At 36.3% G+C, this 14753-nt stretch overlaps 1 protein-coding gene across 2 annotated transcripts in view; it reads right to left on the reverse strand.

Annotated features, from left to right (window-relative positions):
• Positions 1–14753, reverse strand: part of myo5b (myosin VB) — a 62393-nt gene that overhangs the window by 12331 nt on the left and 35309 nt on the right. For both annotated transcript variants that reach the window (XM_066645530.1, XM_066645529.1), the window contains exons 11-23: positions 14506–14587; positions 14256–14396; positions 13811–13933; positions 11673–11756; positions 8999–9145; positions 8772–8869; positions 6975–7061; positions 5706–5817; positions 4616–4827; positions 4299–4455; positions 3871–4110; positions 2932–3168; positions 2220–2310 (exon numbers count right to left, since the gene is read on the reverse strand). In XM_066645530.1, coding sequence (XP_066501627.1) covers positions 2220–2310; positions 2932–3168; positions 3871–4110; positions 4299–4455; positions 4616–4827; positions 5706–5817; positions 6975–7061; positions 8772–8869; positions 8999–9145; positions 11673–11756; positions 13811–13933; positions 14256–14396; positions 14506–14587 — 1811 coding nt within the window. The remainder of the gene's footprint in view (positions 1–2219; positions 2311–2931; positions 3169–3870; positions 4111–4298; positions 4456–4615; positions 4828–5705; positions 5818–6974; positions 7062–8771; positions 8870–8998; positions 9146–11672; positions 11757–13810; positions 13934–14255; positions 14397–14505; positions 14588–14753) is intronic.

Raw genomic sequence — 14753 nt, forward strand, 5'->3', positions numbered from 1 at the left:
TAGGAACAGAATGTGTCTTATATGGTTTTCCACACATTCCACTCTTAGCAGAATTGTAAAAAGCTTGTCATAATAATGTAGAATTAGTTCTTTTTGAGTTAATGCACTTGCGTACTTTAAGACAAAAACACAATAAAACATGATACAACTAAATGGACTGTACTGTGCTGCTTATTAAATGTTTTTAATGTAATCATTTTACTTACAACAACAATATTTAAGGTCTTTACCTGACACTGATTGACTTTTTAATGTTTTTATTTTATGACAGGAAGCAAGGTACTAGGAGTTGTAAGTTTATTAGCTCACTTTGAACCCTTATTTACACCGACTGACATCACAAAAACTGGATTGCATAATGAACAGGCTGCTGAAGAAATAAATGTTAGAATTCAGCTCTTTCTCTGCTATTACTCCCAGTTTTATCATGTTTTCCACAGTTTCCCTGTGACAAAGACATGATAATATGGCCATGTTATGTAAGGACACTAGTATAACTCAAGCTGTCATGGCCCATACACAACAAAACATTCTGTGTTCTATTTGCTGGCTTGCAGCAAAACATTAAGTGCAAACAAAGTCCCCTTTTATCTCAATGGAACATCTCCTACTAAGGTTAGAGTAGCCAGAAGCAGTGACATTTTGGGCAATGCAATAAGTGAAATAGGTTCCTTTTTATTAAGCACAAAGCAACATCATTGTCTTAGAATAAATATAATGCATCCAATAGCCAATGTGGCAGGCACAAGATCATCATTCAGAGTTTTGGGTTACAGTCTCTTTATCTACAAAATTATCAAAGGATAAAAGGAGACAGCCTGGAACAATTGAACCTGGGTTAAAAAAAAAAATCAAAAACTAAATCAAATAAATGAGACATAAGTAGGAGAACCTTAAGAATTAGCAAAAAAATTGAACCCAAGGGAATTTATAAGCAACTAAAAGCCTTTCTCATATTGGTTAAATGTTAATGTTCATGTTCATGAGTCCACATAAGGAAAACGCTGAACAACAGTGGTGTTTTATGGCAGGGTTGTAAGTGTTATATTTAGAGAAAGTAAAACACTGCATTCCAGCAGTGAAAACATGGTGGTGGCATCATCATGGTTCGGGCCTGTTTTGCTGCGTCTAGGCCAGGACAGCTTACCATCATTAATGAAACAATGAATTGTGCTCTATACTAGCAAAGTCTAAAAAAATAAGATAAAATACTTCAGGACATCAGTCTATGAGCTGAATCTCAAGAGAATGCTGTTCATGCAGAAAGACAATAACCATGTATCAAAGATTAGTTAAAGAAAAATAAATTTAAAAACATATGGAATGGCCAAGTCAAAGTCCTGAGATTTTGTCCTAGACGCCAGTCCAGTGGGGCTATCTCAGATGACATGCTGTTAAACACACCAACCAAGTGTTGTTGCTCTTTCTAGTGTACTCCATTCAGGTTTGTTCAGTATTGTTTTGTGTTCTGTTTGCTCTGTTTATGTCTTTCACTCCCATAACCCATAACTTGGTGAATATCTTGATAGCTAGCTAACTCATTTACTAATGACTCCTAAGCTTTTGCTCACTAGTCTCTTCGACTTAGAGAGAAGGCTTGGCTAGAGTAGCCTTAGGATTGGTCAGGGTAATAGTGACATAAGCATTACCCACTTTTAGGATTGCCCATTCTACACCAAGAGGACAGCAGTATTGGTTTCATCACAGAGATTCATCATATTCTTGTTTTGTGTTTTTTATTGAAACTTTGCTGAACGTTTCAAACAACACACATTTAGTATTATACAACAACCCCCCCCCACACACACACACACAAAATTTCAAAATGGGTTCCCTAGGAGTTTAAGTGAAATGATACAGAAAAATATAGAAAATTATATAAATTCACTAACTTTATTACTAACACTTAGATTTAACAGACAAACTTGGTTCAGTACCATTCTACTTTAGTTTAGATGTGAGAACAAAGCTGAGCCCCCAAAAACCAGCAGGTATACAGGTAATCTTGCATTCCTGCACTGAAATCCAATGCAGTTTCTGTGAGCCTCTCTCCCTTTCTTGTGCCCTACTTATGCACAGAGACCTCTCTTGTGTGGAGAAACAAAACCAAGCCCTGCCTTTTAGGAGGCTCAGATTTACTTCAGCTTCAGACACAAAGTACTCAACCAGTGTGTGAGAGCACGACATGAGACCCAGGTGCAGTGAAGTATGAAACTCACCTTCCAAACTTTTGGAGCGCCGAATTCTCTGATTCATTTCCTCTTTCTCAGCTTTCAACATTGAGTTTTCTTTCTCTAGCTCATCCACCCTCTAATAAGGACAGAACGATAGTTTTCATCAGCACTCTGATCTACAACAGCTCAACAGCTGACAAAGATCCTATTTAATGTTGATCAGCTTTTCATAATTTTGTAAAATGGATCCTGTAAGCATGTTTTTAATAATGAGGGAACGGTTACATGATCTGTGAAAATAATCACATCCTAATACATAACAGATCTATGAATAACTTTAGAGATACACACAAAGAAGATCTGTAATTTATTCAACAATACAGACATTCAGTCCAGGAATAAGACCCATGAAGTCTTAAGACGCTATAAAATAAAACAACTGGCATTATTAACATTAAAATCCAGTCGCTTCAGGTTAAACCGGTTGCAGTGGACTTCTAAACTTTTGGTTTCAAATGATTACATGGTAAAGGACAAGCATTAGTTGCATAATGTATGACCTTCTCATGCATCTTGAGGAATGTACATCTATATCCAGTTGGTATTTATACTTATTTCTAACTTTTATTTAAGCACTTTATTATTTTTATATAGTAACTATAAATTAAAAACAAAGCCAATTTCAAAAGTGAACATAGATAACTTCTACTTCTTATTTTTTTTTATTTTACAAAAGCCTGCTTATTCACACCCTCACCTCTTTCAGTTCAAGCTTCTCACTGCTGTGCTCATCTTCCATCCTCTTCCTCTGGGCGTGAGCCTCCTGAAGTGCCGCCCGTAACTTCTCAAGCTCCTCCTGTAGTGAGGTCAGCTGGGTGTTGTCTCCTTGACGACTGCGGATGGTCTCCAGTTCCTTTTGCAGCTTGTTGACTTCTGAGCCCAAAGCAGCATTGGTAACAGACAGTTGCTCATTCTGAGATTTATATTCCTTTGACTGTGGAAATACACAGAGATGAAGGCTTTGTTATGATTTAAATAATTCATCAAATGTTCAGTTACAGTTTGAACGTGAGTTCACATGAATTTGCCTAATCTCACTAGGGTGAACATTCTATTTGTCATCAAAAATAATAAAATGAAAAAATATTACTTGCATGATAATAGGCGTATTATCTCCCATACTTATACTGCTAAGGTACATCTTGTTTCTAGTGTTGAACTGTAGACCTCCATTTTTGTTTGCTTGTTTATATCTTTGTAAATCTCCTGTGGGCACTGACTTCCATTTCTGTTACTCATTACTAGTACTGTCACCACCACTGTTGTGCTGTTCTTACTAAAGCAGGGCTCTATAGTATGGTTTTTGCCAAAAAGAACAGATGCTCCTGATTTGAAGTTAAAACTGACTAAGAGCACACCAGAATACCTACACCAGAATTAATAAATTTCTTTTTTTTTCTGAGACAGGATGTTAAATGCTGTCATCATAATTTCACGTGCTATCCCTGAACAAGACTTAAAAATATCATTTATATTTCATGTGGACCATGCCCTTTTCTTGTAGTTTCATTTAATCAAAGTTCCTCTTCAATACAAAAATAAAAAGGGCAGAGAAAGGCTTATAGCTGTCACTAATAATTAATAATGAATGGTTTACATCAAATTCATCTGGTTTATCAGCACACGCCACATGTACCTGATCATCCATCTTCCTTTGAAGCTGGACAATCTTGTTCTCCATGCCAACATTGAGTTTCTTCAAGCGCTCAGCAGAGCGGGCCTCAATTTTAAGCTGTTTGAGCTGCCGTTTGGCGAGGACCCGGCGGTAGGCACACTGGATCACAATCGCTGCACTTCGGGCATGGTGGAACTTCTTTCTCTCTAACCAGCCACGTACTGTTTTCTGGATGATAATTGCTTTGTGGTGAAGAAGGAACTAAATGGATTGAGAGGAACAGAGAGAGAGAGTTTTTCTTGTTCCAAATAAGTTTGATGATAAGAAAGAACAAAAATTAAAATAAACCAAGAAAATTAGAGCAGGAGATACAGAGAATAAAAAGATAATGGAAGACAGAAAGAAAAGAAAGTAAATGAAATTGTGTTTGGCAGTGTAGTGCAGTGTACCTCCTGGTAAAGTTTACGTATGAACATTCCACGAGTGAAGGCCTGGATGGTGATGACTGCCTGACGAACAGTGAGATACGCACGCCGTACTCGCACCATCCGATACTGCTTCTGACAGATAAGAGCTGCTCTGGAGAGACGCAAGAACTCTGCATACCTGAAAGAGAGAGAGAGAGAGAGAGAGAGAGTGAGAACAAGAAAGAGTCACAAAGATACAACAGAAGAGAATATACTGATACTGAAGAGACAAAGTGCTCGGTTAAGTGAGTGACTACAGTAAATCGATGCAAAGCAGGCTCTATCTAACTGAAATGTACCTGCGTGCCAAATAGCCACGTCCATATCTCTGTAATGTGATGGCAGACTTGCGGATTTTAAGGTAGCGCCTCCTCTGCAGCCATCCACGCACTGTTTTCTGGATCTTGATGCACGCATAGCGGAACTTATCTGCCCGGAGCTTCTCCAGATACGCTACCTGACCTGCTCTAAAGAAGATCTTTGTTTTTCCAAACTGGAACTTGTCAGGATCCTAAAAAACATCAATGAGGAGATGATCAAGCAATAGTAATTCATTTAAAGGAACAAGAAGTCATTTCTACCCGACAAAGTAGCCATATTTCTGATTAGTATTTTTCTATTTGCACCAGTTCCCATTAGATGAATAAACAGATTGCTTTCTAGTCCCTTTATGAAGCAAATTATGCTCCACTGTGTAATAACCCACATGACAGTAGCCATTATTAAAATAGATTTCAGATATAGTCTGACACATTCTGCCCTACAAGTGTCAACGCAACAGCTGTTTCATAATATGAATAAAAATCATCACACGAAATCAACTTCAATTTCATACTAAATCTGAATTTCTCCCTCTTCTTCACAATTTCATAAAGAGTTTATTAGCCTGTAACAGCTAATAAAAGACATAAACAACATGTATTAGAGGAGTAAACACAGCCATATCGGAGCATAACATCTTCCACTCCTGCATCCTCACATTACACTTACTACACGTATTAGACAGTTTTCCATCGGGCCTGGCCTCCAGCTTTAGGAATTTGGAGAGTGTAGAAATGCTGAACTAAGAAAGCTGAAGCCATTAGTGAATACTCTGGAGAGAGGTGAAGCTAAATTCTCAAACTAAAATTTATTGAGATGATAGAGACGAGGGATGATGTTTTCAAAAGGCCAAAGGCTGAACAACACAAAAAATGAGATGCAGCTAGCATACAGCTCAAAACGCAGGAACCTGTGATGTGTTTTACATGATCATGGATTAATTGAAATCTGCCTTGAATTACTGTCCCCCCCCCCCAAACACACACAAGATTTTCAGTTGTTGGAGCTACCAAATATTTTTGTGCAACCTGGTCAGTGTCTGTATAATAGAATGTGATGAACTGTTACCTTGATCAAGGTTTCCAACAGGTTTCTGCAGACTTGCTTCTTATCCCCACCAGTCATGTCTTTCTTTTTCATAAGCATACGATATCTGTTATAGAAATCTGAGTATGTCCACCTGAAAACATGTGTATTAGATGTTAGTGTGTGTCATGGCACATAGCAGAGAGTTGATGCCCCATATGACCAAACATCTGCTTGTTGCATGTTTTTTTCTGAAACTAAGGTACTAATATGTGTTCTGTCCCTGTTTGGTGCACTAAGAGTTTCTACGCTTCTAAATGTTGGAACATTTCTGTAAGGATTTGATTGCATTATTCCACAAAATTAGACAGGTCTGGTATTGATGTTGAAATTTGCGCTATAATGTGTACCTAACAAGTACTGGAAGTTAGTTTTTCTATTTTATTCATACTTTTTCAATATATTCAAAATAACCCTAAAACTATGCTTTAACAAATACAGCTTGAAGAGACCTGCATAATTATTAACATACATTTAAATATCACATTCCAGACTGTCACCCAGGATATAGATACACAGGGTACAGACGTCAAAGAGCATCAGTGCTCTGTGGAGTCATCTTTAAACCTTTATTTGTTTCAGACCTTTTTGAGAAAATTCTGAACATGAGAACTTTATTTAAGAATGTATCCAGACAATATAAAACTACTGTCTCAAAACCCCGTTTTATTAACACAAAAGTCAAGGTGGAATTTTTCATTCCTAATTCATGCTAATATATATGGCATATAAAACTGATTAAAAAAAACTGCATTCGGACCAATTGATAAATGGTCTTATACTGACAGCCCAAGGTTTTGTCGATACTGGCTAAGCACGCACTAACTGATTTTTGTAGCCTCAACATCACTGAGTCATGCGATAATTACAGAATGGCCAAACACTTGGCTGTGCCACTGAGGAATTCAATATGAGTCAAGCCTTGATTAATTAAATCATGGCAATACAGGACTGAACAGTTGGTATAGTGTAGTGGGTAACAACGATGCCCTCAATGCAGCAGACAAAGCTTCAATTCCCAGCTTGGGCAGGAACACCACACTATACCACTGGAAGTCCTTGGGTGTGACTCCTTACAGAACAATCACCTACAACTCTAACGTTATTAACATTTATACTTTGCTCTGAATAAGTCTCACAAATGCTATACATTTTAAATGAACACAAAAACCTCAAGAAACATGAGGAAGTGAACAGAAATCTAAACTTCATATGTCTGTAGACAAACCCCTTAACATTCACAGTCTTTACCTGGATGGATATCCTGCAGCACTGATGCGAATGGTTTCCAGAACTCCACATGCTCGTAGTTGTTGAACAGCTCTTCTTGAGTCAAACCTATGTGGAGAATTAACACAATTCACAAAACACATCACCCTAAGTATATGACATTCACTCCAAAACGTATTTACAGACAATAAAGAGGATTGCCCTAGACCAAAACACAACCTTAAAATATCTGGACAATTCAGCAACCCCTACCTTATCTTTTTCTTAAGGATCGTACACATTTCTCGCGTGAAAGGCATTTGGGAGGCTGCTGTCCACTCAGGGACACGGAGGCTCTGAACTTGACTCCGAGCTCAACTCTGAGCTCTGTACACAACTCTCTGCGAACTGCTAACACCATCACTGAGCATGTGACATAGAAGCTTCTCTTAATTTATTCTCATGAAGAGGCCTTTGTTTTCTGGAATGTGCAGAAAACACAAAACAGGCCACTTTTTGGAAACCAGAGCTATAAATGCACCATATTTCATGAGGAAAATATCATGATCTGGATGTTATGACAAAGGAACAATGTGAGCAGATATACAGTTCATTTACTGGTATTTTTGTTTGGTTTATTCAGGTAAACCCCACTGTGTTGTACGTCAGAGACACAATAAAACCTTTCTTTCTAGCATAAATGTGAGATCATCTAAGGACGATCTGCATTAATTTGTATGCAAATGAAAAAAATGACAATTATTTTACAAATAACAACCAACTACATATGCACTCTGCCAATAAAAACAGCATATAAAAATAGTCAGCATGTTGTAGTTCTTGCTTTACAATATTACAACATATGAAATAAAAACATGTTTAAATTGTGTCCTTTGCCAAACTGTAAAACTGAAAGTACAAGTGACAAATTCATACCTTGACATATGACGTAACACACATTTAATTTCCTTACCCCATTTGTACTCAAACATTTCAGCTAGGTTTAAACAACTTCTACTAGTTTAAATAACTGCTAGATCAAGGTTTATGTAAATTAAACATTCCATGTATGATTTTTCACTTAAATGTTAAGTGAACTACAGTTTACACTCAGTAAAACTCCCCATATGATCAAGAACGCAGAACACAGACCGAAGAGTCCAAACTAACTACACACCCAGAGAGATTACCTAACAGCAGACACCAGCTCTCAACTGCCCCTGGGGCCATGCAAATGAAGAACCAATGAAACAATACACTCCTAAACAACAATGCCCCCCACCCCAGCACTACAATATAATCAGTCAAATCTGCAGAAAGAAAGCACAACATATCAAGATCTCTCTGAGAAATCCTGCTCCAAATTGACCTGCGTCAGTGTCGGTGGAAAAACCTTTCTTCTCAACAGAATTTTCTAAACACAGAATTGGTTTAGTACAATTAAAGTTATGTTCAAGACTGCAACACCAAACTAAAAAAAATCCTAATATAACAAGCCTAGTGTGATCAGAATGTTTTGTGTTGTATGTTTTATCCTCTGTTCCTGTTGGTTTTGTTTGTTTGTTTGGCTTTACAGTAATAACAGTGTAAGCTAATTAGAAATTACATTTAAAGTTCAAAATTCAAATATTTTACATTTTATATTTTACAAGGTACCATGAATAGTTGTTTAAAAACTAATAAAAAAATACACATGGCAGATAGCTAACTTAAAATGTAAAATGATATACCAGGTATGCCAGTACAGACAACATAATAAAAATATTGATAATTTAGTTAGTGTAGCCATTCATAAATTTGAACTCTAGGTCCTGCATGTCATGTTTAAACAAAACTTACATAAAGGCCTCTTTGCTGTCATTGGGTTTAATGCAGCGCACATAATGAGGGGTAGTAGCGTTTAGTGTCTCCATCAGAAGATGTAAGGAATTCCGAAACTAGACATGGGAAAAATAGCATTCAGTAAATTTCTGTTTACATATTAAGACAAAATACAAACCATGAACTCCTAAGTCTCTAATTTCCTACAAGAACTCTTTCTTATTATATACAGCTAGGGATCTCACCTGGTGGCCAACAGTTTTGCGGTGCTCACGGTTGTGGCCTTTGATCACAGGCTTTGCTGGGCGGACATTGATTCTGGAGGCTTTGCCAGGCGGCAGAGGAACTGGACCATCTTTTCCATCCTGGAAGAGATCTGCCACCAGCTGGAACTGAGGAAAGAAAACCACCACAAGTATCAGAACAATCCTGAACAGCTAAGGATCTTATTACTCAACGAGGTAAAAATAAGCAAGGGCTTTATTAAACTTGATAAAAATAAAAAAAAAATAATAAAATTAACATCCCAATAATTTGGCAACAACTAATGAGCAATTTAATAAGGCATCATTTTAATTCTGCTCAGTAATTTTCACAAAATGTTTGATTTTATAAAGCTTCCTAGTTTATATTTCCCCCCAAAATAAATTTGGGCGCTATGTCTTTTATAATTTTTTAAATATTTAATCTCTATTTAAATATTGATTGGTATCTGTTGATCATAACTGAAAACAACAGCCATTAGACCTGTTCTATACTTCCACATGTACTCCAAAAAAAATAAAGTGGCTGGTTAGATCAATCTGTAACACTTTTCACTCCACTCAAAACCTGGAATAAAACATTTATTCTCTAGATGTATGTAATTAATTGTAATAAAAATAAACCAATACGCATTAAAAGCGTAAATGTTCTATATCTGTTATTAAACACGATGCATTTCGATGTTTACAATGCACCACAAAATATAGCTCATAACACACCAGAGGAATTGATAGCTATATTTCTGTTGTCTCAGGGGGAAAATGGATGGCTCTATTATTTTCCTTTCACTGATAAGTCAGACGGAACGGGACACAAACAGTAGTTCTGAATAAAATGCAGAATTTAAAAACAAAGAAATGTAATGGTCTATGTCCACTGTATTGGTGAAGCATGAACACACACACACACACACACACACACACACACACGATCAGTAGTGGGTTCATGCAGTTTCAGTATATTAGCCTAATCTACTTATTTTTAAAGTAGATATTTTGGTTTTATTTCAGCTGATATTCAAGTTTTAATATAAGTACTGGAAAGTAAGTAGTAATTGGTCATCTGTATTGGTATCGTTAGCCAGAACATCAATTCTATAGCCAACAGAATGTTAAAGAAACATCTCAAAGGGATAGAGGTAAAAATATTATGTAAACAAGAAAAACTCAAACTCTCAGGGAAACGCTCAAAAATATTTAAAAATGTACTGCACCTAAACAGTTGATGCTACTTTTTCCATAAATTTCAAACACCTCAGCTACAGATCCATTCGCTATGCTCTGAGCTAATTCCAGGTTTTGAAAAATCTGTTTTTCTGTATTATTACTGCAAGCTGAAATCTGGAGCAGTTTTCTGTTTACGCTCATACAAGTCAACTTATCTAGTCTTCTTTTAAACACTGTTGCCAGGAAGCCCCAGGACCAAACACAAAGAAACGAGGTGTGTGTTGACCTAGAATAAATACATTTTCTCTGTTTAAGAGATGTGATGCATATGGCTGTATTTCTTATATCTTGATGGTCTATACAGTGTTTGCAGGGCACAGATACATTATAAAACACTTAACCATTTAAAACTCTTAACCACTTTAACATATGCTCAATTGAGCTGACAATTACAAATAGCAGGGCTCTACAGGGGCAGATACAGCAAAGGTATGAATAAGGTGTATGAAAATGTGCGGCATTTATCCTAGAGTACATTCAAACAGCAGGCAAAAGTGGCCCAAATCTGATTTCATGATCTGCTTTTCAAATTGTCTACGTAGCGTGACCTATATCTGACATTAGTCTAAACATTAGTCATGCTCCTAAACTAACCAGCATACACATTAGGACAATTCTCCTGGCTCTGACCAGAAGGAAATGGCTGTTCCATTAAAAGCACTTTTGTTTTTGAATGGAATGGAACAGGAGGACTGGTGTTTTACTGTGAAACGCTCACAAAACCACCCTTTTCTTTATTTCAAATGAGTGTGAAAACCAGGGTATAAATTAATGTCTTAAAAGAAACATGAATTGATGTTGCCAGTTCTCTCACATACATGTCTCCAAAGAGGACAACAGTGATATAATGAGCTTAATATTTCCCTGATCCACATTTAAACAGTCTTTATACTGACATAAACAATATGAAACTGATTAAAAAAAATTAACTACTAAAAAAGAAGTCTTTTGGTGTTTGTAAATTGATAAATTTCATAAATTGGTAAAAAGATAAATGAGAGACAGGAGGTTCCACACATTTCTTTCTCCAATATTTTTTTACAAAAACGAAAATGCTCTGACAAACCGTTTCCATGTCTTAAACACCTCAAATTAAAACCTCAGATTATTCTCAACTGTCGGAGTGATGTAAGAGTGACATGAATTCTTATATGACTGTTTAGACAGAGTTGCACTGTCACGTATTTAAAAAGTCAGATTCAATGCAACTTTTGTTGTTCACTGCAAAATTAATTACACATCTGTGTCACATATGAAGAAACAGATCAGCACTGGGCTTTTACCTGCTGTGTGAACATGGCCGTAATGTCAGTGTAAATGTATAATAATTACAGCCCAAATAAAATGTCCAATACATTCTTTAAAGGAGCGCGTGAGAATTTGTTAAAACATAAATGAAGAGCGGAATAGCATCTCTCTTCATTCTCACCTTGCTGGCCTTTAAGATGTTGATTTGCTCCTCATAAACAGTGTCTCTATTCTTTTCCAGAAAGCCATCGCACTGATACTCAACCTGAGCGAAGAAATACACAGTTGGGTTATTTACATTAAAAAGCAGAAATATACACCTCCCACCAGAGAATTATCATAAATCTTGAAAACCTTGGAAGAAAAAAAAAAAAAAAGAATTCTAGCACAAGAAAAATAAATCTGTCTCAAATGCATTTACTTTTGTCTGTCAATAGCTCTTTAGTGATGTGTTATAGGACCCTATACACTCTGACACAGGTCAGATTTCAGAGTCCTTGCTTTGTTAAGGGGAGTAAAAGTACATAAAGCACCAGAGGGCAATCTGTGTGTAACACACCTCATGAGAAATGATTGTAGCAAACAGTCATTCTACATTTTTTTGTCAAGAGCTAATTACATTTTAAGAGGTGATGAGTTATATTTACAGACTGTATGTCAGAACGGCTTTGAGTAGATTAGCTCATTAGTCCAGGTTTACCGTGGCTTACATTAATTAATTACTGCACACGGTGTAGCAATGTTATCCTGCATATTCTTTGAAACAACGAATGATGGTAATTATGATTGTAAAGTTTTTCAGACGTACTCTATAGTTTAAAAGTTAAAAACTATGAAATCAGTTGCAATAATAACATTGTTATTTTATACATAATAACAGTTACTGCTATTCTGAGAAGGCTTTATCTTATGTACTGGAAGATTATTTTGAGGATTTCATGCCATTAAATCACAAAAGCACATTAAAGTCAGGTATAGGTTGAATTACTTATAGATGTTTCTAGTCACAAAATCTGCATACTTATACCTATAAAATGCAGTTACTCTGACCAATGCTAGGGGGATTTATCTGCAATTCGCACTGAGCATGTGGCCATAAGGCACATTTGAAGTTGCTCCATAGTGATATAAGGTGTAGCAATCACAATGTCCCCTTACTCAAAATGTTACACTAGCAGGAATTTCATACTATGCACAGCAAAGTGAATAAAACAACAGATCTATAGACTCCTTCATTAGCAGAGAAACACTGAGAAACTGTGATTGTCTACATTTTACCTCCGTTTGGCCTGTTTTTGCTGTGTTTACTTCTGCTGATGGTTATTTTAGGTGGCACTCAATTTGAATTTATAATGCCATATAGAATAGCTTATGTTTCACTATAGTAAATTACTGCAACATCTGACATCTAATGTCAAGCCAAATAAAGTTGAATTCTGAGTTGGTGGGAGGGCTATATATTAACAAAAAAAAAAAAAAATTATATATATATATATATATATATATATATATATATATATATATATATATATACACACACAGAATTTTCCCTTATATTTTGTCAGCTATGTGTTTCATATTGCATACAGCTCGTAACCTAAAATGTAAACCACCACCTCTTCTTGAAACATGACTGTGAGGAAATTTTAAACGTACAGAGAGCATGTTCATTGCATTAACACATCTTTTTAAGCCTCATTTGTTAAGCTAATTGCCAGCTAATCCGTTTCTCAGGTTGTGTTGCAAATTTCTGCCTACATCGAACACTGACCTGGACGATAAAATATTAGCTTATTCACCCAATTACAGCACTCCAGTGTGAAGCTGTGTACAAATAATTGAATCCCAAATGTCTCTTTGTCAGACACATCATACACTGGACTAGGGAGAGATTTGTGATGTTAATGTTTCTCTTCTCAGGAAAAATCTTTAAGACAAGACAACTTGATTTATATTACAAATAACATTGATTACATACTTTTGGACAGTTGTGTATTCTGGCTGCTCAACAGCATAAATCACAAAATATGCATCAGAAAATGCATTAAAAATCTATAAAATATTCTAGTACTCTGCTTAAAGTGGAGCACTGGAATTCATTACCCATACACAAATGCCTCTGGACATTACAATGCTCCAGTAGCACTTTTCTAAATTAAGTGAATCGAGAAGGCGCATTGATCCACCTTTTATTCTGTATAACCTCAGAGACCAATTTACTGCCCTCATTCTATCAGTGCTGAGTGTGGTGGAAATGACACAGTACATGTTGTAATTTAGACTAGGTTAATCTACAATTCTAATACAAACATTACCCACCTTATCTGCAAAATGGACCACAATAAAGGAAGTATTGGACATCCTGGGTTTCTCAAAGTGTTCACTGCTCAGGTGCTTGCTGTAAAGCTTCTGAGCCCAGTTTTGATCCGTTCCTTTAGGAACCTGCAAAAAAAAAAACACGGTGAGTGAGTAAAGGCCAGAATACCAACAACTGATTCTATGTGGGTTACCTTTCACAGGGCTCATTTGAGGTTGTTCCAAATTATGCCCAATAACTTCAAAAGATTTTTCCAGGCTAGACCGGATGGGGAAAATGAATAAATAATCTATTCATTTTCAAAAGTCTTTAAAAGTGTATGAGCCATTAAAAGGTGGATATGAGGCTCACGCAGACATGAGACTAGAGTTTCATAGAAATGCTTTGCTTTCATTATTCATTTTTTAAAGAAATAAACTCGCTATAATCACTATGAAGTTGACTAACCTTGCACTCCTCATCCAGCAGGTCCAGAATACCAAGCTTTGCCTCGATAAGGTCAATACAAGGCTGATTGTCATAGAAGTCAATAAGTGTCCATGGGATCATCTCCTTCATGTACTCCTCTTGCTCCAATTTAAAAACGTGCTGCAAGAATTATGACAGTTTTAGGCATGTGTCATCTTTGACTAAATACACTCATGCATATTTAAGAGATCGTGAAAAAACAAAACAAATTTTCATCCCCATTACTCACAGAGTTAAACTGCTGCTGAAGCTTCTCGTTGGCATAGTTGATGCAGAACTGCTCAAAGCTGTTAATCTCAAATGTTTCAAAGCTGTTAAGACAATTTATTTTTTTTGTTAAGACAAAATATTTATTCTACCTCGCAGAAAACACTCTAAGAAGAGCCTGACTGTTAAGATGCTGAAATATTTTCTCCTCTCCAAGCCCAATGTTTAAAGGATCTAATTCTGAGAGCCATTACATTACACTAAAAAGTA

The sequence above is a fragment of the Hoplias malabaricus genome, chromosome 15, assembly GCF_029633855.1.
Source record: "Hoplias malabaricus isolate fHopMal1 chromosome 15, fHopMal1.hap1, whole genome shotgun sequence".
Taxonomy (NCBI): Eukaryota; Metazoa; Chordata; class Actinopteri; order Characiformes; family Erythrinidae; genus Hoplias; species Hoplias malabaricus.